The sequence below is a fragment of the Piliocolobus tephrosceles genome, chromosome 3 (genome assembly GCF_002776525.5).
Source record: "Piliocolobus tephrosceles isolate RC106 chromosome 3, ASM277652v3, whole genome shotgun sequence".
In the NCBI taxonomy this organism is placed as follows: domain Eukaryota; kingdom Metazoa; phylum Chordata; class Mammalia; order Primates; family Cercopithecidae; genus Piliocolobus; species Piliocolobus tephrosceles.
In genome coordinates, this window is record NC_045436.1 from 143266072 (window position 1) to 143290361 (window position 24290).

A 24290-nucleotide genomic window follows, 5' to 3' on the forward strand; every position below is an offset into this window, starting at 1 on the left:
CCAACAGGTGAAAAGCTGTGGACTTGAGAAAATATGGATTTAAAAAAATAGAAAGATTAAAATCCTCAAGGACAGGCAGAGAAAATGTACACAGTTTATGAAATAAGATTACTATAAAATGCTTTTGTCATTCAAGAAGCATGACCCAATGTGAGCCAAATGACATACAATAAAAATTAACATCATAGCAAAGTTCCTGGATAATGGTGTGGCAGGCACTCTTGCTTGTTTGTTCACCAGCTATTTCCAACCCCATCCTCCCATGCTATCTTCTATCAAACAAGCAATGCCAGATACATTCCTGCCCTCTTACGATGACAAGGAGTGGTCACATGAAACGTAACACACTAAATGTAAGAGAATGCATCGGTAATTTTCTGGAATTTTCTTTCTCTTTCTGATAAAAGAATCATGCCTATAAGGAATGCTTTCTTTTGCCACACTCCCTTTCAGTTTTGACACTGGTCTGGCTGTAAGCTATGACATCCATTTTGAATCTTTGAGAGGACCTCAACCAACAAGCCAAGAATGGCCAGGCAGAACAACAGGAAACGTCTGGGTCCTTTATCATATATAAAGCCACGAAAAGACCTCAGTAACAGCCTCTTTTGAATATCCTAAATGATGTAATACATGTCTGCACATTTTCAGCCATGTCTAGCAGTCCACCGTGTGGCTCATAGCAGAAGATATTCCATAGAGATACAAATTATTCCTTGCATTGGCATAAAAGGTATTAAAAATCAATCCAGGCTATTACTAAAGAAGAGATTGATTCTGTCTCTACACAGAAGGCGAAAGCAAGGCTTTCAGGATGACAGGTGTTACCAAGAAATACTCAGACACAAGGCATGTGGGTGGTTGGCTGAGTTCACAGGTATAGAGCCAACTGCAGCAGAGCCAGGCTGGCAAACATTTGGCCAAGTAGACACGGTAGTTAATATTAGGGAATCCAAGGCAAAGACCTAGGTAGGGGCCAAAGCCAAGACAGGATCTCCAAGAGAGGAACTGGCCTCAAGACAACAGGTCTGTGTGGCAGGGGTGGAGCCAAGTTTGGAGGCGGCAGCTGAGATTTTTCAAAGTGAAGTGATTTCTGCCAAAAAACCTTGTGGTACCAAGATGCCTTTTACGGAGTGGCCCAGGACTTCCCACTCAGCCTTATTTTAAAGAATGTTATCTGAGAGGAACAGAATATCTACAAAATTTATAGAATTGGGTCAGATATCCCATCTCTGTTGCCTAATAAGCTTTTGAGTTCTTGCCATATGTTACAGTAACTATGTGTTTGTGTATCTCATAAGCAAGAATTAGATTCTCTGAGGACAGAAATAATGATTTATTCATCTTTGCACCCTCATTGACTAGCAGAATACTTAGTAGTACTTGATTCACAATTTGTTTGAGGAAGGGCAATAAAAATAACAGTATTTATTGAGTACTTATAAGGTACCAGGCATCGAGAAATATGTTTTATACACAATAACTCATTTATTTCATAGAAATAGAGTCACAACCGTTATCCCCATTTGACCAATAAAGAAACTAGGATTTATAGAAGTTAAGTACATTTTCCCACATTACACAACTAGGAAAAGTTAGACTGCATCTGAAACCAGGTCATCTCTCTCCAGAGAATAGTGCTCTTCTGTATAAATGGAGGGAAAGCAAGCACAGTAATTATTTAAGACACTACTGGGGAATAAGGTATTTTTATCTTCTTTCTGTCACAAAGAAAAGGTGGGCTTTGATTTCTAGAACTTAGTTCTTCTCTTGCTCCTAAGAATAATTGATAGAAGAATGTTTTCAAGAGTCTAGACATAAAGGCAATGAAAGTAAGTAGTCCCAAGAGCTGGAAAGAGCAAAAGTTGGGCATCTTATGTGAAGGGCTTTGGGTGCTGCCTGCAGCATCAGTGTAGCACATGGACTGAAGGAGCAGCAATGTAGATGGACACCAGTATCCATGGACCAAAATCATCTCTAGACATTCTGGCCCCTTGTGAACCCATGTATCTTGCTGATCACAATGTGTGGGGAAAGAATCCTGAGTGATGACTAGTACAGAACTCCCTGTCCATTCCTACATGGAGCATCCAAGAGCCACTTTTAATCTGCTTTAGAAACATCAGGGTGAATGATGTTCCCTGAAGTAGTTGGTTGCATATCACATTTAAACCTCCAGCAGAAAGGAGGGAAGGAGAGAGGAAAAGACTCTTATGCAGGATGGGCAGGCAGCTACTTAATGTCCAACATAGACTTTGAGTCTGCTTCAGTTCTCATAAGCTCTCAGCACCAATGCGTTTTGGGAGGGGCGTGTACAATTTCATCTCCAGAAATTCTTTATGGAAATATAAAAAATATTCCCTGAAAAAAATCAGCTTGTAATTGAGTAGCTGAAGCAGGAAACATTGGCCTTGGAAAATGCTGAAGCAAGCACAAATTTAGGAAAAAAATAAAAGAAAAATGGGAAAATGGGAAGGGGCATTTATAAATGTATGAAAAGGGAAATTCCATAATTAGAGGAAGAACCCTGAAAGTTGTGATTAAGAAAATCTACAAAGGTGTGGCCCAAATTTTTATTATTTGGTTTTCTGTGTAGTTAGAAAGAGGCGGCATCCTTAGTAAGGACTATTGGTTTATTTGTGTTATCTTTGTAGTAGATTTTCTAATATTATTTTAAATAAAACATTGTATAACTGTATTATAAGGCCTGCTATTTAAAGCACCAGGCACTGAGAGAGGCAATCTTCAGCCTTCGGGCTCCAGTTGTAGCCTCTGGGTTTCACATGAAGCCTCCTGAGTTCTAGAAGCCCAGAGCTGGATTACTGATTCAACTGATTCAATAATGTTTATGCTCTGACAACAAGCTACACGCTTCTCTGAGATCATAGTTATTTCCATTAGACCACAGGAATTAAGATGACCCCTTGGGTACAAATGACTCCTTTTCTGAGCAAAATTTCTGGCACTACAGGAATAATGTATTAGAGTCACTTTTCATTTTTCTTCAACTTTTATTTTAAGTTCAGGGTTACATGTGCAGGATGTGCGGGTTTGCTGCATAGGTAAATATGTGCCATGGTGGTTTGCTGCACAAATCATCCCATCACCTAGGTGTTAAGCCCAGTACAAGATTCTGTTAAGTCACAGAATCTTGGGACATTGGAGGGCAACCCTTCAGCCAGATGCTCCACAAGCATTGTGCATTTGACAGATGTCAAAGGAAGATACACATGAGAGGGCATGTGAACCTGGCTCCTCACCAAAGGTGATACACAAATAAGAACAGTTGCACTGTGGCATGGGTTAGTTCTGGGACCCTCATGAGCAGAGTTACCTAGTAGCCTCTCCCTGCTGACCCTGCTCTAGACCCTCCCCTCAATCTCTAGGCCCCGCACAAGTTCCTGAAGTCACAGGCCACCCAGCTCTTGTCCCCTTTTAAACTAAGATGACCCTCATTAGTCTACACCCATTCGGTACTCTAAGTTTCCCTATTCTCTTTCCACTGACCTGTAATAACAATTCCCCAGAGCCTTCTCTTCTGACAAAATCTATCTCTAACAAATCAACACCTTTGGGTTTCACTACTCTACCCTCTTTTGGACTAGTCAAGCTTACACAGAGTTTTCATATAAAAAGGAGCTTAAATTTCATGTAATTAATTACATAAAAAATACAAAAGAAGCAACTAATTCTTTCACAACTCAACTTTGTTACTTAAGAATCAAAAAGTAAGCAATACTCCTATTATTTACTTTATTTGCTATTAAAAGGGTCTATTACTTCACTACTGATGCAATGTTCTAAGACATAATTTATCAGCAATTAAATGAGATAATGAATTATTAGAAAAATAAAATTGAGCAAAGAGTTCTCAAATCTTAGTTGAGTAGATTTGTACACATAAATAAAATGTCCTTAGCTGAAAATTTCTGCACGACATCTTATTCTGTTTATAATTTCGTAAATCCCTTCCAGGCGATAATTATTGAAGGACTGATACATTTATATGCTGTGTCAGTTTATGTAGACTATTACATGTTTATATTACTTTTATACAAAATTTAAAATACTGGGTCTCAGAGAAAATATCAGCATGGGCAATAGCTGCCAGCACGAGCAAGCCACCAAAAGAATGTTTGCCTTGCTCGCTGTTAAATTGCGTTTTTAAGTTTTAGAAACATCAGGTGCTAATTCCCTAATTATGTGGTAAGCGTGGGCCACTCATAAGCGTTCATTAAGCAGTTTCAAGTCATATTGCAGAATCTGTGACTTTGCTCAGCAGGTTGTTCTAAAGTCAGAATTTAGACAGATTCATAGGATTAAGCTCAGGCAATTACCAAAGTTCCACAAATTAAAATGTCATGATACAAGGATTCTGATGAACCAGGGAAAAAATGTGATTTTCCAACTTAGATATTAATTGAACTAACTTTAGAAGGAAAGTTTTAACACGATGAGTAGAACTTGGATAAGTCAGTGCTTATGGTCAGAGTCACTGTTATTCACTTCTAGAGACTTGTGGGATCAAGATAAGAGTCATTATACAGATGAGCCTTCAGTTGTTGTCCTTGAGACAAAACTCAACTAGAAAGAAAGCAAGAGCAAGCTAAAGAAAAAGATCCAAAATAAAATGCTGGTCTAATAAGAGAAAGACCAAAAGGAGAAAAATATAAGCATTGGCCTAAAGAATGCATAGAGGCTGGTAGGCCAACAAGAAAGCAGAAAGAGAGAATTTTCTGGTAATGAAAACAAAATCTTTTTTATCTGAGTTCCTCCAGGAGTTGCTTTACACAGTCATTCACAACACATTGCTGGATAGTCCATGAAGGCAGGAATTGGGTGTTAGTCCTCAAATTATCTGACATACTTTTTGTTTCGTGGTAGATATGTAATAAATAGTAATTAATGAATGATTGAAAATGATCAAAAGAAAGAATGGAATGAAGTAAGCCAACACTTCACCATGCAAACTCTAGTCCTGTCCAATATCGGAAATCTCCAAATCCAAAAGAGATGGAGAAGAGGAAAATAACCACTAAGAGGGTCCACTTAATTCATTAACTCAAAGAAAGAGCATTTATTGAAGTCTTACTCAGTATGTGTGCTAATACCACAAGCAAGAAGAGCCAAGGATGGTATGTGCAGGGTGGTCACAGGACTCTAAGTTCTATCAGCTTAAAATTCTTTGGTTGCACATAAATATTAGTAGTACCAACTCATCTTTGCTGCTTTTTCTTTCATGCTTTTTACATAAGTCACTTAACCTGTTAGTGTAGTTTCTTACATCATTTGGATTGTATCAAAAATCCTAGAGCTTCTTTACCTACTTACTAATATCTAAAAAGATAATTTTCCATTTATACATGATAGTCTTGACAGAACACTACATAAGAATTTCTTGGGATACATGACATTTTAAATCCTATAAATTAATGTTTCTGACACAGAGAAAAAGCTCAGATCATAATTGATAATTAATTGATTAATAGTAATATACCTCACAGGGTTGCTGTGGGGAATAAATATCAATGCACATAAATAATGTCAACAGTGTCTAATACTTAATAAGTACTTAATGCTAATTATTTTTCCAGAGTGGTCCAAATAAACCAGTGGGACTAAGGAGTCATCAAGTATATCACCTAGTTTTTACTGAACTATTATTCTATTATCAGAGTTTGATTCAGTGAACCAGAGATGGATAATAAATACTGCTAGAAAGGTCTGTTAACACTACCCATCCTGAGATAGTGAACCACTCTAAGCACCAATATACTTGAGGTAAACAAGTCATCCTCTTCCAGTGTCAATCCTTACAGTCTCATGACACTTCAATCAAATGATGTTATAGAAATGATGTAAACCCTTTTAAAATACAAGTCAAAGCTGAATTGCAGCTATTTGACTCTGCAGAAAAAAAAACCTTTTCTAGATGAAGATCAAATGTTCAATAAATGATAAATTGTAAAACCTACTAACCAAATGTTGAAAATTCAAAAGGCCAGATTATATAATAATAGGATATGTTTAGTCTTATTACATGATATATTTAGTCTTCATGTTTGTTATCATGACATTTCAAAACTTAAAGTTGGGAGTTTTTGCATACAGTATAACACTTTTGAAAACTGTGAAAGCCAAAACAGCAAAAGGCAGAGTTATTGCATTACTAGCTTTGGGCCAGAGACTGGATTTCTCTGACACTGAGCTATCTAAAAACAGACTATGATTATGATTATGATTATGATTATGATTTTTCTGCTCACTTTACAAATTTTTGGGTACAATTAATTAAAATAATATATGTGACATGCCTGTGTAAAATGCAGAATAACATTTTATTCCTCATTACTGAAAAATTTTGGAAAAATTATTTACTTTCTTTAAAGATTAGCCATTGTTACTTCATGCTAAACAAATTACAAAATCACCGTATAGCTCATACCTCTCAGTACCCAGTTGACATCATTAGATTTGAGATCTACTTTGTTCTCAGCAGCAAAATATTTCCAAAATCTCTCAGAGTGAGTCCTCAGGTTTTGCCATAAACATACTATTTTTATTTCATTTATCTTGAAATATTAGAATGCTTATAAATACAATCACACTAACCAGAAATATGCATGTACATGCATACACAGGGGTTATATGTTTAATTTGAGTTCTTAGAAAGGAAATGCCAAATTATAGTATGTGCTGTAATTATTTTCCTTCTTTGCACCTATTTATCTCTAAAACAGGAATTTTAAATTTGGAGAAGGAAAAGGAATTAAAATTATGGAACTTACAGTAGAATATTCTAACATGTATACTCACACAGTTTGAGGATAAGGTCAAGAAAAAAATTGCTGTCTGAAATGTAATCTCATAAGAATAAATTAGCAAAAATAAGCAGCCTTAATTATCTGCATCATTGACCCACTCTAAAAGAATTTGAAAATATTTTGCTGCTAAGAGCAAAGTATACCGCAAATCTAATCATATCAACTGTGTACTGAGAGGTATGAGCTATATGGTGATTTTGCAATTTGTTTAGCACTAAGAAACAATGGCTAATTTTTGAAGAAAGTAAACATTTTTTAAAATTTTCCAGTAATGAGGAATAAATTTATGTATCTAGATAGACATATTCTAAGAGCAGAATTTCTTAGTATTAAAAAGAGAACAACTACATCAGAGTGTATTTGTAAGATTTCTGGACCTGTTCTCAAATGAACTGATAAATTTGAATATTCATGGGCAACATGGCTGTCGGGATAACCTTTATTCATCTTTGGCTCAGAAAAATCTTTTTGATAATCTAACCTGATCAAAAGAATGAATAAGAAATCATTACCCATCTCATTCATTTTCTTTATTAAATATTGAAGAGATAAGGAATGTTAATATTTTTATTTACCCTTAGGAACTGGATGAATTTCCTTTTACACTCTAGGTCAATGATTCTCAAACTTCAGTGCATGTAAGAATAACCTAAAGAATTTCTAGTAAATGCCTATTTCCAGGCCACAGTCATGCCTAGATTCTAGGTTTTCAGATTTCCGAATTGGCCTCTCTCGAGCTCTGTATTCTTGTTATCTCTGGGAGAGTTGGCAAATTCAGCCACCTGGAGCTGAAGCGCCATAATCTAGAACAGCTAGAGACATTTTGCTTCACCATTAACCACCCTCTACAACGCCCACCTGAGCAGCCAGGTGGCCTTCTGCTTTTTGCCTCCTGGTTCATCACTACCTTTAACAACCTTGATTAATACTGCACATCCTCAAATACCCAGAATTATATAAGGTAAACTAATTGACAAATAAAATGGAAATTCATTCTGATTTTTCTTTAACAGACAACTTTCTAAGTAAGTGCTGCTATGAAGTAAAAATATTTTAAGGCAAAATTGCAATGACCTTTTCTGTGCAGTTGAAATTTTTGCGGGACATATGCTAATGTTTTATGTGACAGGGATAAAAGAGTGGGAAACTAATGCAGAAGAGGCAAGTGATTGACAGGGTCTTTGAGATATTTTATTTATATTTAGGGCTTTCTTTCACGTTTAAGGTTAAGTGCTTTAAGGTTTTAAAACTTAAAACAAAAAGAAAAGCCTCACTGTTTCTTCAATCACAGTTCCTTGCTTCAATAAGATTGGCTGTGCATTGAAACCTTAATCAAATATCCAAGATACCGACTGCTCACTTTTTCCTCCCTGATGGAGATTACTAAGTTACATCCAGTCAAGTTTACTGCTTACTTTGCAAGGGATATGGAAAATATATAGGGGGAAAAGTCATATCTGGTAGAGGGTATAGGAGTAACTGAATATTAACCTCTGCTTCTAGTCCCTGGGGCTTCTCTGTGGGATGCCTATGGGAATTACATACACTATCATCCTAAGACATAAGGCTAAGATGTAAATTACCCCAAATGACATAAATATCCCTTTAAAAATGTGGCAAGCATCCAAATCGGATCTCTACATAATGTTGAGTGAGGTGTATTGCACAACTTTAAGGGGTGCCATTCATGCAGACAATGGGCAATGGAGCTCCTTGAGCAATAATGCAACTGGCAGCCCTGATCCAAATGTAGTTGCTCCTTTAACTTATGTTTTGTCCTGGAGATACCAGAGAACATTCACACAATGAAAATGCTGCTGATGACAATGAAACTAAAGATAATGACCAAAATTTGTGAATACCTACAATAGGCTGATGACTTTGCCAACATTTTAAAGAAAGGACCAGATTGGTGGGCAGTTGGGAGGGACAGATCTGATTAAGTACCAAAGACCCTGAAGGACCTCTGCTAATAATCTTTATTGCTCTTTATTGCTCTAAAACAGAGAATACATGGAATGGGGCTAAATTATTAGAAAAAGGCAGTTTTATTGCTTTTTCTCAAAATGGGGCTATGAAACTATGCATAGAAAAATATGCAAGTAAGTATTGTAAACTAATCTGGTGTTAACATTTTGATTTTGGAATTTCTTCTGCTTATTTTTTTGTGAGTTTAAAGCACTGTCAGCATAAACACATAGGGAGAAGAAAGTTTTTCTCTTTGAGGTTTTAAAGACTTAAGATACTTACTCATAAACAATAAATTTGGGGGGAGATTTGAATAAACAGATGCAAATCAAAGTACTAAAATTTTAGTTTTGTAAACAACCCTCCAAATCATAAGGCAATTCAAATAATGGCAGACTAAGTTAATCATAATGAATGCAAACATTTTATTTTTGAATAATGCAAACTTTTGAATGAATGCAAACTTAATTGTTGCAGAAAATCTTGGTCTACTCCTTAGAAATAATAATTTCTGCATTTGGTGAAACTCAGTGGCCACTAAGATTATCATAACCTAATAATCACATCTCTAGAAACTGATACTAGATTGTTTCCAACCTAGTAGAACACAATCATCAGTTTCTGATTTTCAGTCTCCAACCTCACCCCAATATGTAAAATTTTTTACCAGTAAGTGCCATATATTAAAAGAACCACTGCTTTTATCCTTTAACTAAAACTAATTTTTTAAATCCTCCCGATGTGATATTTTCAAATACTTTCTTTGAAATAAAAAATATTTAAGTACTTTCACTGAAATCCTCTCTTCACCACTCACACATTCTTATATAATATAGAGAAATTAAATCATCATGAGACCATTTTATTTAAAAATTGAGAATAATATAAAAAAGAATTACAATGAAAAACATTGACTACCTTAATGATAGCAATCATGAATTCCATTCCTGACATAACGACATCTGTTTTTAATATAAAACAAATCACTTTCCCAATGCTTTCAAAAACTTGTTAACATTAGATCATTGTCAAAAGCCCCAATACCTGAATAATATATTTCTATATTACTCTGCAGAATCTATCACATTTAAAGGCTAATTATTAACTATAAAATCTGGATCTCAGTTTGTACATTTATAGAGGAGTAATTTTTCCAAGCATCATCCTAGAATTTTTATGGGCAACTTAATAGAGAAAGTGATATTGGATGAAGCCTGCAACCTCCTCAGGAATGCGAGGAAGTCAAAGTAAGTCTTCATTGCTGCGCAACATTCCAGTTGAGCCCAACCTCATTGAATGCATGCACTCAACCTTTTCTGGTGTTAATATCTACACGAGTAATGATAAATGCCTCACTGGTATTTCAAGGATAATAAACCAGAAGTTAACTTTTAATCTTTGCTCAAATGCTTTGAACAGCATCGTTTTTCTTTTTCCTTAGCAAAGAAGTAGACATATTATTTTAGTCATCACACACTGGAAGAAAAGACCACGTACGTGTTAGAAATTTGGCCTTGAGAAGTCAGTCTATTTCCCCAACCATAATGATCCTATTTTTAATTGACAGCTGTTAGCGCAGTATCTTAGGTGGAAGAGTGTCTCTTGAAGTATGTAGGAGTTGCAAATAAGAAAGGATTGCTTTAGCTGGAGAAAGGAGAGGTGTTTAGATGGTGAGTTAGGAACAAAGAGCAGGAGAAGGAAACAGCAATGACTTACCTGTAATACTTTGGTCAAATTGTTAAATAGAGCCTGGCCAGCACTCACTTTGTATTTGACGCCTCTGACTGTGCCATTTTTGCTTAAAATGTTGACTCTTCTTGTACCAAAACCCTTCTCACTGGCAGCCCTTGCTAACACAAGCAAGCTATCCTGGTCATTCTCATTCTCATCACCTTCTGATTCTATGTGCCCATTCTGCTGTCCATCAGAATCACTTAATCCATCTATCCCACAGATACTGGCACATTCAGAATCCAGAGAGCCTGACAGTTGCCCATCTTCATACACTTCCTTCAGAACTCGCCCACTGTGAGAGGACGCGATCCGAAACCGGACTTTCCGTGGTCTGTCACTTTCTGGCTTCATCTCCCTTTTCAGCATGGTCACCTCCACCCACATGAACAGCTTATAGCATTCTGGATCCGTTGTTATTGCACTAGTCCACTTGCAAGATGGCAATATCAGAGCCAATTCTAGTGATGGCAGCACTCCTGTGAAACTAACATAGAAAGGAAAGAAGATTCCCAAGGACTTACAGTGCGTCTCTGCTATTAATAATGTATGTGTGTGTGTGTGCTATGGTTACCTTTAAACTAAAACCTGCAAAATGATCCCAACCTTTAAATATTAAATAGCCATGGTGGACTCTTTAACAGGACAAGTGCAAGAAAGTGGCATGCAGTGAATCCGAAAATATGTACAGGGCAAGAAAATGAAAGGCTTGAACTTTGAAGCCAATGGTGGGCATTGAAAAGGACCTGAGCAGTGGACATGTCTCTACTATTCATTGTCCAAACCAGAGGTCAGAGGTAAAATGTGGAACCAAGTTTGTAGGATAAGAGAAGTCACAGTTTTCTCACAGCACTTATTTCTTCGTTCACTCACACTGCATGATCTTTCAAAAGGCAGTGAACATGCTGCATGCCTGCACAGAGCTATCTATATTACTTCTTACTAAATCATCAATTAGATTTCATCTACATTGCATAAGATGAATATCCAACTTACATCTGTCTTCATGTTCAAGTAGTTTTACATCTATCTTCATGTTCAAACTTGGTAACAAAAGTGCTATTTTTTAGCTTTTTTGAAAAGACAGAGCTTTTGTTTTGTTGCTTTCCCCCTTCTGCTAGTAGAAAACGTTGTTCTCTTTGACAGAGGACAGGTTTGAGAAAGAAAACATATTCAGCAGTGAGGGAAGAATGGAAAAACCCTCCAGGCTAGCCAGATCAGCCAAAGCAATCCAGGTAATCAGCATTGATAAATATTATATCCAAATCACCCATGCATAGAGAAGGGTGCTCCTCATGCTGTGCTCAGTGTATTTTCTATCATTTTGGCAAGCATCTAAGGAACCTGTTAAGATATAAGATCATATTGAAATGCACACTATAGTGAGTGCCCCAAGCTGTCTGCACCTCCTGAGGGAAGATAAGCAGCTGACCTGCACAAAGTACTACAGGTTTTTAATTTTTAGTTTTGGTCTCATTATGAACTTAATTTACATTTATTTTAGAAAATTCAGAAAAATAATAGCATGAAGTTGAAAACAAACTCACGAAAAATCTCACTAGAGATGTTAATAATTTTGTGTATTTTCTTCTAGTGTGTACAGCAGAGCTGCTCCATGGCTCACAAAACCAGATTGTCCAGACTCTTGCATTTAAGGGAAAAGGGAACAAGTGCCTAGTTTTTGACAATGATTGTGAGCAAAAGTGATGCATCATTTATGCACCAAGGCAGTTGAGACAGAGCCTGCCCTGTCTATGCTATTTTTCTTCCTGCCTCAACTGCTAGCTGCATGACCCCAGAGCAATCTGGAAGCACTATACTGAGCTTGTCAGAGTTACAGAGAAATTAATAACCACGACCACCCTGCATTAGATGATGTCATGGGAAAAAATAAGCCTTTATTGTGTTAAGCAATGAAGATTGAAATTTAAGAGTTGTTTGTTAGAGCAGATATCGTTACTGAATCTGATTAATATGCTCTCATATATAAAAGCATATTTCATTTATTTAGTATCTTGGTTTTTTTCAGTCAACCTTATAACATGAATCATTTCCCATACCACTATTTCTGAGAAACATAAATTTAATGTGTGTATTAAGAAATCTCCTGATAGCCATGTTGTATTTTACTTTATTCCTTCTGGATTGCTAGATGTTCATTATTTAAGATGTTTAGTAAAATAATGCTATAATTAATATTCTTGCTTAAAAATCAGTGTACATATATATGGTTGTTTAACATAAATTTATTTGGGTAAAATTGATGAGGTAAGAATTTTTACAAATTTAAAGTTCTTGATAAAAATTGTGATTTGCTTTTAAGACAAATTGCATGACTTACACTTCTACTAGTATGTGAATGCCTGTTTTACTGCACTTTTGCCAGTGCCAACACTGAATACAGGCGTACCTCAAAGATATCGTGAGTTTAGTTCCAGACTGCTGCAATAAAACAAATATTACAATAAACAGTCACATGAATTTTTTGTTTCCCATTGCATATAAAGTTATGTTTACACTATACTGTAGTCTATTAAATGTGCAGTACTGTTGTGTCTTTATAGAATGCACATATTTTTAGTTAAAAATATTTTATTGCTAAAAAATGCTAACTATCTCCTTAGCCTTCAGAAAGTCATAATCTTTTTGTTTATAAGGGGTTTTCTCTCAATGTTCATGGCTGCTGACAGATCAGGGTGGTAGTTGCTGAAGGTTGGAGTGGCTGTGGCAATTTCTTAAAATAAGACAACAACAATCTTTCATAAAAGATTTCTCTGTTGTATGCAATGCTGTTTGATAGCATTTGATCCACGGTAGATCTTCTTTCAAAATTGGACTTGATCCTCTTAAACCCTGCCGCCACTTTTTGTAGTATTCTAAATTCTTTGTTTCCATTTTAACAATGTTCACAGCATCTTCACCAGGAGTAGATTTCATCTCAAGAAACCATTTGCTCATCCATAGGAAACAACTTCTTATCCATTCAAGTATTATCATGAGATGGCAGCAATTCAGTCTCATCTTCAGGCTTCACTTGTAATTCTATTTCTCTTGTATTTCCACCACATGGAAGTCACTTCCTCCACTGAAGTCTTGAACCCCTTGGGTTATCCAGAAGGGTTTAAATCGACTTCCAAACCCCTGTTTTAATTAGCATGTACATATACTATGGCATGTACATATACTATATAATATGTGTCCTCAGGATAAAAATAACTAATTTTAGCCTGACTATGGTAGGACAAAGGCTTGCCACATGATCTAAGCTCACAGTCGCAGATACAAGGGAATATAGATAAACAATACAAAGAAATCAGAAAAACAATTCAAGACATGAATGAGAAATTTACTAAAATGATCAATTTTTTTTAAAGAACCATATCGAAAATCTGGAACTGAAGAATTTACTGAAGAAAAAACAAAATTCATTTGAAATATTTCACAATAGAATAAACAAAACAGAAGGAAAGAACCTCAGAACGTGAAGATAAGTCTTTTGAAATAATTCAGTCAGATGAAAGTAAAGAAAAAAGAATTCAAAAGAATAAATGATGTCTATGTGACTTATGAAACACCAAAAAGTGAGCAAATATTGGAATTTTTGGTGTCCCAGATGCAAAGAAAAAAATGAAAGGGAGAGAAAACCTTCTTAACTAAATAATAGCTAAAAACTTTCAAAGTCTAGCAAAAGATTAAACATCCAAATACGAGAAGCTCAGTTATCCCCAAATAGACACAATTCAAAAAGTCTTCTCCACAGCGCATATAGTCAAACTGTGAAAAGTCAAAGACAATGAGATAATTCTAAAAACAGTGAGAAAAAAGCAACTAAACACTTATAAGCAAACCTCCATCAGACTAACAGCATAAACCTTACAAGCCAGAAGAGAATAGGATGATATATCCAAAGTGCTGAAAGATAAAACACTGCCAGTCAAGGATACTATATACACACCAGAGCTATTCCTCATAACTGAAGGAGAAATAGTCTTTCCTCGAGAAGCAAAAACTGGGAATTCATTACCACTTGACCAGTCCTACAAGATAGGGAATTCATTACCAATAGACTAGCCCCACAAGAACTACTTAAGGGAGTCCTACATCTGAAAGTAAAAGGATGAGATCTACTGTTATGTAAGCACACAAATGTATATAACACCCACTGGTAGAACAAACACATAACTAAAGAAGAAGAAGGTCTCAAATGTTAACTACAGAAAACCACCAAACCACAATTATAAACAATGAGAGAAATAAAAGAACAAAAGATATATTTTTAACAGCCTGAATCAATTAATAAAATGACAGGAATAAGTTCTTACATGTCAATAATTACCTTGAGTGTAAATGAATTAAAGTTTCAACTAAAAAGATATAGTTCAGCTGGATGGTTAAAACCACATGATCCTACAAGAAACTCATCTCACTTGTAAAGAAACACAGAGACTGAAAGTAAAGCAATGGAAAACAGATGGCAAGCAAACTGAAATGAAAAGTGAGAAGAATACCTATACCTATATGAGTTAAAACAGATTTTATGTCCAAAATTGTAAAAATAGACAAAGAAGATCATTATATAATGATAAAGAGATCAATTCAGTAAGAGGATATAACAATCCTAAACATATGCACCCAACATTGGAGCACCAAGATATATAAAGTTGATATTATTAGATATAAAGGGAAAGATAAACTCTGATACAATAGTAGCTGGGAACTTCAACACCCTACTCAGCATTAGACAGCTCACTAGAGAGAAAATTAGCCAAGAAACATAGCATTTAAACTTCACATTAAACAAAAGGGACCTATAGGCATTTACAAAACATTTTATCCAACTGCTACAGAATACACATTTTTCTCATCAGTACATAGAACATTCTCCAGGATAGACCATATATTTGAACATAGAACAAGTCTCAAAAATATTTTGAAAATCAAAATCATATTGAGTATCTCAGATCATAGTGGAATAAAACTAAAAATAACAAGAGGATCTTTGGAAAGAGTACAAATACATGAAAATTAACAATATGACCATTGGGTCAAGGAAGAAATTAAGACGGAAATTCGAAAATTTCTTGAAATAAATGAAAATTCAAACACAACATACCAAAACCTATGGGATAAAGCAAAAGCAGTGTTTAGAGATGAATTTACAGTAATAAATGCCTACATCAAAGTGTAAAAGTTTTCAAATGAACAATTTAACAACGAACCTCAAAGAAACAGAAAAGCAAGAACAAACTAACCCAATATTGGTAGAGGGATAAAACTAATAAAGATCAGAGTAGAAATAAACAAAATTAAGGCTTAAAAACTACAAAGAATCAATGAAACAAAAATTAGTTTTTGGAAAAGATAAATGAAAGCCAAGCACCATGGCTCATGCCTGTAATCCTAGCATTTTGGGAGGCTGAGAGGAGAGGATTCTTGAGCCCAGGAATTCAAACTCAGCCTGCGAAACATAATGAGACCCTGTCTCTACAAAAAATTTAAAAATTAGACAAGTATGGTAGCATACACCTGTAGTCCTAGCTACTCTGGGGTCTGAGGTGAGAAGACCACTTGAGCCCAGGAGTTCAAGGTTGCAATGAGCTATGATCACCACCACTGCACTCCAGCCTGGATGAGAGCAAGACCCTGTCTCAAAAAGAAACAAAAAAAGAAACAGCTAAACAAAATTAATAAAGCACTAGCTAGACTAACAAAAAAAACATGAGAGAAGGCCCTAATAAACAAAATCAGAAATGATAAAGGAAACATTACAACTGGTGCCACAGAAATACAAAGATTTTCAGAAACTATTATGAACAACTATTCACTAACAAACTGGAACACCTAGAGGAAATGTGTATATCTCTGGATATACACAACCTACCAAGATTGAATCAGGAAGAAACAGAAACCCTGAACAGACCAATGGTAGGTAATGGATTGAATAAGTAATAAAAAGTCTCCCAACAAAGAAAAATCTGGGACTCACTGGCTTCACTGCCAAATTCTACCAAACTTACAAAGAAGAAACATCACTTCTCTCACACAATTTCAAAAAAAAAGTGAAGGGAGGAAATTCTCCCTAAGTTGTTCTATGAGGCCAGCATTACCCTGATACTAAAACCAGGTAAAAATGAAACAAAAAAGAAAACTATAGGCCAATATTCCTGATGAACATAGACACTAACAAAATACTAGCAAACAAAATTCAACAACACATCAAAAAGATAATACACCACAATTATGTGAAGTTTTTCCCAGGAATGCAAGAACAATTCAATGTGCAAATCAATAAACATGACATATCACATATATAGAATGAAGAACAAAGGTCATGTTCAATAGACACAGAAAAAAAATTTAATAAAATTTAACATCCCTTCATGATTAAACTTCTCAACAATAGAGGCAAAGAAGAAACATACCTCAACATAATAAAGGTCAGATACGACAAACCCACAGGTAATATCATATTGAATGAAGAAAAGCTGAAAGTCTTTTCTCTACGATCTGGAACAAGACAAGGATGCCCATATTCAACACTCCTATTTAACATAGTTGGAAGTCCTACCCAGAGCAACAGGCAAAAGAAAAAAATGAAAGTCATCTAAATTAGAAAAGAGAAAGTCAAACTGTCTCCCTCTTCAAGTGACATATTCTCATATCTGTAACAACCTAAAGACTCCAACAAAAACTCTTAGATCTGATAAATTCAGTAAAGTTGCAGGATACAAAATCGACATACAAAGATCAGTAGCATTTCTACACACACTAACAAACTAGCTGAAGAATAAATCAAGATAAAAATCCCATATACAATAGGTATAAAGAATATGAAATACCTAGAAATAAATTTAACCAGGAAGGTGAAAGACCTCTACAAGGAAAACTACAAAGCACTAATGAAAGAAATTGAAGAGAACACAAACAAATGGAAAGACATTCCATGTTCCTGGATCAGAAGAATTTAATATTGTTAAAATGTCCTGAAGCAATCTCCAGATCTAATGTAATCCCTATCAAAGTATCCATGTCATTTTTCACATAAATAGAAAACATAATCCTAAAATTTGTATTAAACAAAACAAGAGCCAGAATAGCCAAAGCAATCTTGAGCAAAAAGAACAAAGCTGCAGGCATCACACTACCTGACTTCAAAATATGACAATACTTAATAACACAAACAGCATGGTATAAAAACAGACACAGACCAATGGAACACAATAGAGAAGCCAGAAATAAATCCACATATTTACAGCTAACTGATTTTTGACGAGGTGCTAAGAGCATACATCAGCGAAAGGACACCCTCTTCAGTAAACGATGCTGGGAAAACTGTGTGCAGAAGAATGAAATTGGACCCCTACCGTCACCATGCATAAAAATCAATTCAATTTGGATAAAGACTTAAACCTAAAACTTGAAACTTTAAAACTACCAGAAGAAAACATAAGAAACACACTTCAGAACGTTGGTCTAAGCAAAGTTTTTGTTACTAACACCTCAAAAGCACAGGCAACAAAAGCAAAAATAGACAAATAGGACTATATTATCACAAAGTTTCTGCACAGCAAAGGAAATAATCAACGGAGTGAAGAGAGAGCCTGTTAAATTGGAGAAAATATTTGCAAACTATTTGTCAGAAAAGGGTGTAATATCCATACTAAGCATCAGAGAAATGCAAATGAAAACCATAGTAAGGGATCATCTTATCCCTGTTAGAATGGCTATTAATAAAAAGATAAAAATAACAGATGCTCGTGAGGATTCAGAAAAAAAAGAAACTTATACACTGATGGTGGGAATGTAAATTAGTATAACCACTATAGAAAACAATATGAAGATTTCTCAAAAAACTAAAAACAGAAATACCATATGATCCAGCACTCCTGGGTATTTATCCAAAGGAGAGGAAATCAGATATCAAAGGGATGCCTGCACCCCCATGTTTACTACAGCAGTATTCACAATAGCAAATATATGAAATCAACCTAAGTGTTAATTAACAGATAACAAAAGGATAAAGAAAATGTGGTATATAGACACAATGGATACTATTTGGCTATAAAAAGAATAAAACCATGTCATTTGTAGCAACATGGATGGAACTAGGGGTCATTAAGTTAAGTAAAATAAGCCAGAAACAAAAAGACAAATATCAAATGTTCTCATTCATATTAAGAACTAAAAAAGACAATCTCATGGAGGTATAGAGTAGAATGATAGATACCAGGGGCTAGGAAGGGTGGGTGGGTGGAAGGGGGAGAAGAAAAGACATTGGTTAACAGATTCAAACATATAGTTAGATAAAAGGAGTAAGTTCTAATGTTTGATAGACTAGGTGATAATAGTTAACAACAATGTTATGTGTATTTTGAAAGAGTTAGAAGAAAGGATTTTAAATTTCCTACCACATAAGAATAATAAATATTTGAAGTGCTGGATACCCTCAATACCTTCACTTGATCATTACACATTCTATGCATGTAACAAAATATCATATATATCCCAACATATGTACAAACATATGGATCACTAAAAAAAGAAATAAAGATAAAATAAAAATCATTACAAAAATTGTCAAGAAAATAGTGGATAAAATCAGAAATGATAAAAGAAAAGAGCATACTTTAGACTAAGTAAACACAGTAAGCCTCTCTGAAGAGAAAACATTAAGCCGGAGTCTAACAAAATTATAAGAGATTGAACATGTAAAACTTTAAGAGATGGGCAGGAGTACTTGGACATAATTTCTTAGCTGCAAGAGTATATGCAAAGGTTCTGAAGCAGAAAGCCAGTAGATTTGTTCAAAGAACTAAAAATAAAAAATAAAAAAAAAAGTAAGTGGCTAAAGACAAGTGTGACTCTCATTCTACAAAGCTCTTCTAAGACAGGAAAACCAGAAAGATTTTTCCTTTCTGACCTAATCCTTAATTTATATAACCCTTCAAAATATAAAACAAAAAAAACTGTAAGTTATATTACCAGTACAGAAACAGTTATAGGTAGGTTTGACATCAATGGATATCTATTTATTTAAAATAGAATTCCAAAAGCTATATAGAGGGTAGGATGCTGTGTTAATCAAACTAGAACTACTTTGGAAAATACTATTAAAGATGAATTTAAAGATTACAAAGTATCTTTTCTTCCATTCTCAGTGTAAACAGTAACCTAACAGCTAGACCTAAACTTGGATATTTCTTGTTGGTGTCAATTTTCTAATTAGAATATCTAATTGTTTATTTATTTGCAGAGAAGGTATGATATCAAAATATGATTATCTCATCTCCAAAATATTGCCACCTAGTACTATTCTGTATGTGATCATATTGCATGATAAGAACTAGTTTTAACTGTATTCCTGGCTTTGGTGTATAATTTTTTAAATCCCTTGAGTTATACTAAATATATGCAACATTCCTCCATTTGCTACTACTTTATATGTATCACATTATTTTGTTTTTTACTCTTGAAAACAGTAAGAACAGATTATTGAAAGAAAGTAAAGCAGAAACTCTGCCAGTTGGCAAAGCATTTGTCTTTTCTCCAGCAACACTTGTCACTGAAGAAGCAGTAATGACTCACTCCCCAAGTGCTGTTCTCACAACTTCTGTATGGATGGGGAGAACTCATAAATTTTTATTTTCTAACTACATTGGTCATTAGAGAAGAAAAAGATTTACTAGCCATCAGTAGACTAGGGAAAATAAGCTTTCCCTAAAACTTTGTGGCTTATAGAAGATTGAAACTTTCTTAATTAATATGCATTCATACATCAAAATTCACAGCTCAATTGTTAATCTAAAGTGTTGAGAATTTCTAATCTGAAAAGAAGCTAAATACATTCAAGAAAGTATTCTTTGGAGACAGGCCCTTTGTTCATATGATAAGAAAGATGGAAGAATTATTAGTTTATAGATGAGTGGTTAAGAATATGAGCTTTGTGTACACACAATACAGAGTTTGAATCTTAGATCTGCCACCCTTTGAGAGATCCTGAGCAAATCGCTTAATCTCCCTAAGCCTTAGTTTCCTCACCTATGCTATAGTAGTTCCCACCGCATAGAGTTTGGAAGGATTAAATGTAATGATGTATATGAAGAGCTTAGTGTGGTGTTCAAGAGGCAATAGCTATAATTCTAATCAGTTACCTAAAGTAGCTAAATACACACACTCTTTGGAGGACAGTGAGAAGAACGAAGCTAGGTGAGCATAATTAACTTCAACAGGGAATCAAAATACACTCCTGGCCGGGCACAGTGGCTCACGCCTGTAATTCCAGCGCTTTGGGTTGCCATGGCAGGTGGATCACTTGAGGCCAAGAATTCAAGACCACCTTGGACAACATGGCAAAATCCCCTTTCTACTAAAAATACAAAAATTAGGCGGCGTGGTAGTGTATGCCGGTAATCCCAGCTACTTGGGAGGCTGAGGCACGAGAATCTCTTGAACCCAGGAGGCGGAGCTTGCAGTGAGCTGAGATCGCGCCACTGCACTCCAGCCAGGGTGACAGAGCGAGCTTCTGTCTCAAAAAATAAAAAATAAAAAATAAGATACTCTCCTAACTGTTTTTGGTCTGATTTTAGGACTCCGAGGTTTTACCAGTCTGTCATCACATATCACCTAGAGAAGAGCTCCAGCTAACCACAGCCTTGTTCACTCTGTATATCTGTGTGCTGAGTGGTTACTATACATGAAATGCTTTGCTGGGGGCTGGGAATTTCAGTGCTGGATTATAGGCTGTCACTGTGGAACCTGAGTGGGCACGGACTGCCACAGAGTCCTGGGGCTGCTCCACTGTGAATTTAACATGCACATAGCAATTCTGTCGAAGAAGGGGAAGTGCGCACAAATTGAGCAAAAGTTCATTCCTGTTGGCTAAAAACAAGCATGAGAGGACATATCATTATACCTCCTCTGCCTCTTTGCTTTGCACAAATTGCAACGTACGGGTATCACTTCTATTTGTGGTAAAAGAAGTATTGGTAGAGGGATGGCAGAGACAGTATTATTGTATTTTGTCAGGGTCAGGCCGGGAAGCAAAAAGGGCATTGATGAGTTCAGATGGTGGGGTGCAAGTCAATAATGAAGATGATATTTTGTATCTGTCTCCCTCTTGGAATCTTGGAATAGTTTAAAGCCCTAAGATTGCAGCTGGACATTTAGAGCTTCTTGGAAGTCTCTATAAACTCTTGGAATAAGCCTTGATGCTTTGGGACCCAGAGAATAAAATGAGACAAGGAGTTGAGGAGAAGACTATTGCCCCCACTTCTGTATGAAAACTCCTATATCTCTGACACCCTGGGGATTAGCAATCTCTGGGAGCATTATAAGACAGCACCCTTGGCATGGACATTGTGGCCTTGCAAGGGGCAGAGGCAGCAGTTGACATCCATAAGTCATCTCTAGGCAGCTCCAGGTGTGTTGGGTACTGCTAAGCATGAGCCAAATGCGGAAAGCCTGCCACATGGGGCTGGGCTCAGAATATTGTGTGATTTCTCATATGAGACTCACTGCACTCTCCCTTTCCTGAAATCATGGAGGCTTTTGAGTAGGGGAACCTGAGGCTCTGCCATCTGTCAGTTGAAAGTTCAGAGCCATTTTAATTTAGGAATCATTTGTTCCACCAGGCTATGGAATCCTGCAACATATGTTCCCCAGCACATGCATGTGAAAAGCTCAATCTAGAATGCTATTCAGGTACTTAAAGGAGAATCCTGAGGATCTTAGCACTGTTGAGTATTTATTCCCACATTTTATCAGTTCTAAAGCATGCATTCTGTCTTTACAGTTTAACATCTCTGAAACTGGTGTGCACCTGATCCTCAGATCAGTCAGTGACAGTCATGAAATAGTTGTTATTGCCTGCACATTAAAGCTTAGACTGGGTGTCACTGGCGTTGAAGAAAATTCCAGAGACAATAACAAAGCACAATTTTAAGAAATGATACATCATCAACGCCCTCGATTGCAGGAAGAACCAACAACTTCGAGGGAAATAGCACACATATCAATAACTCTAAGTGGAAGAGTGATTCAGAAAACTCAGACTGAATATGAATACATTTAGGAACATTGAATCAATTTACTTTATGTTTATTTGCCTTTATATATAGGCTCAAGAGTGATAAATGAGGGAAATCTATGTATAAATACATTCAGAAGAGCTTTTTTGCACATGTTTAAAATAAAAATTTCAAGTGACAATAAAATACTGCCTCGTGGTTAAGTTAGTAGGGTTTTTTCTTTTCTTAGTGGTTCATTAAAAAAGGATGCATCTTTCAGCTGATGGCATCTTAGATTCACTGAAACATGGGCATATGCCACAATATTCATACATATGTAATCTTTATTTAGTGTCATGCAACATCCAGATGAACCAGAAATAAATAATTTTATTTATTTCTGCACATTCTAAGCATATCATCAGGAACATACTGGGATCCAGATGCTGGGCCATTCCTTTATTTGTGATCTCCATAGGGTCATCTTTCTCTCCAATAAAACCAGCCTTGGGAAAGCATTCAGGATTTCCTTCTCCCTGCTACCCTCTTCCTTCTCTGCCTCTCTGCCTCTCTGCCCACCTGCCAGGGCCTAAACTCCATTTTGTTGCCACTCTGTGGGCCAAAGCCACTACATCAGGCTCCACTCACCCCTATACAGGAACAGGCTCAAGTCTTGCCAATACTGACCACATCTCACAGCATAAATACAGCGTTTTATTGTGGGGGAAATCCCTTCTGGCAGGGGTGAGAATGGAAAAGAACAAATACGTGAAATCGACAAAGAACAATGCCTGTCACTTTATTTAGTCTCATAATATTCCTGATAATAGCAAATTATGAAACACACATTTTACAGATGGGAAAACTGGGACTAAATGTTTGAGTCACATACTAACACCAACGTGGACCAACAGAATGAAGATCTCCAGGATCACATTAGCTGTGGACTTACAATGGGGGGACTAACCTTATATTTTACTTAAAATGTAGTAAGTAATACGCAGAGAGAGTGTTAATAATGACCTTTCATATATGTTTACAAATATTTGTTTACAAAGAGTTTATGAAGGTTTACTTATAGGGGAACTGATTTAAAACAAAACAGCTATGATTATTTATATTCAATTTACTCTACCCAATTCTAACATGGATTAAAAGAAGCCTACAAAAATGCGTATGAGGTAGTTTATATAGCAACGTAAAAATAAATTATGTTATGAAACAACTAGAGGAAAGGAGACACAGGAAAAATAAAGATAGAAGATAAATATTAACATACTCATTTTCAAGGTTGGTGAAAGTGAGGCACCACGAGATAAAATTAGTCCTAGTTATTATGTTATTCCTGCCAGTCTGTGTCCTATATAAATGGAGCATTTGACTTGAAGTTGAATGCCAGTAACCTTTCAAAAAGTTAGAAAATCAATCTTCAACTTTATTCTTTCACTTTTCCATTTACAATCGCAATTAATTTCTCAACCCATTAATTTATTCAGCAGACATATTTTAAGCACATCTCATGTACATAGCATTGCCCTTGGCCCTGCCCATATGTATATGAACAAAGTCAATTCTCGCCCACCCAACAAGTGGCCTGCTCAGCTTTTTCCTCTTCAGATCAGCGTGCAGGTCAAATACCAACACAGAACTATTTGAACTTGAATATTTTAACCTCCAAAAGTTTGTAAGCCTACCTTGAATCATTTGTGTGCAAAACAGTGGTATTCTAAAAATAGTATTTCTTCAGAGAAAATAATTCTCT

The 24290-nt window shown here is 35.8% G+C and overlaps 1 protein-coding gene across 1 annotated transcript in view; it reads right to left on the minus strand.

Annotated features, from left to right (window-relative positions):
* Positions 1 to 10893, minus strand: part of GRXCR1 (glutaredoxin and cysteine rich domain containing 1) — a 129215-nt gene extending 118322 nt beyond the window's left edge. Inside the window, exon 1 of the mRNA XM_023224469.1 lies at positions 10509 to 10893. Coding sequence (XP_023080237.1) covers positions 10509 to 10892 — 384 coding nt within the window. The 5' untranslated portion in view covers position 10893. The remainder of the gene's footprint in view (positions 1 to 10508) is intronic.
* Between the last annotated feature and the right edge of the window lie 13397 nt (positions 10894 to 24290).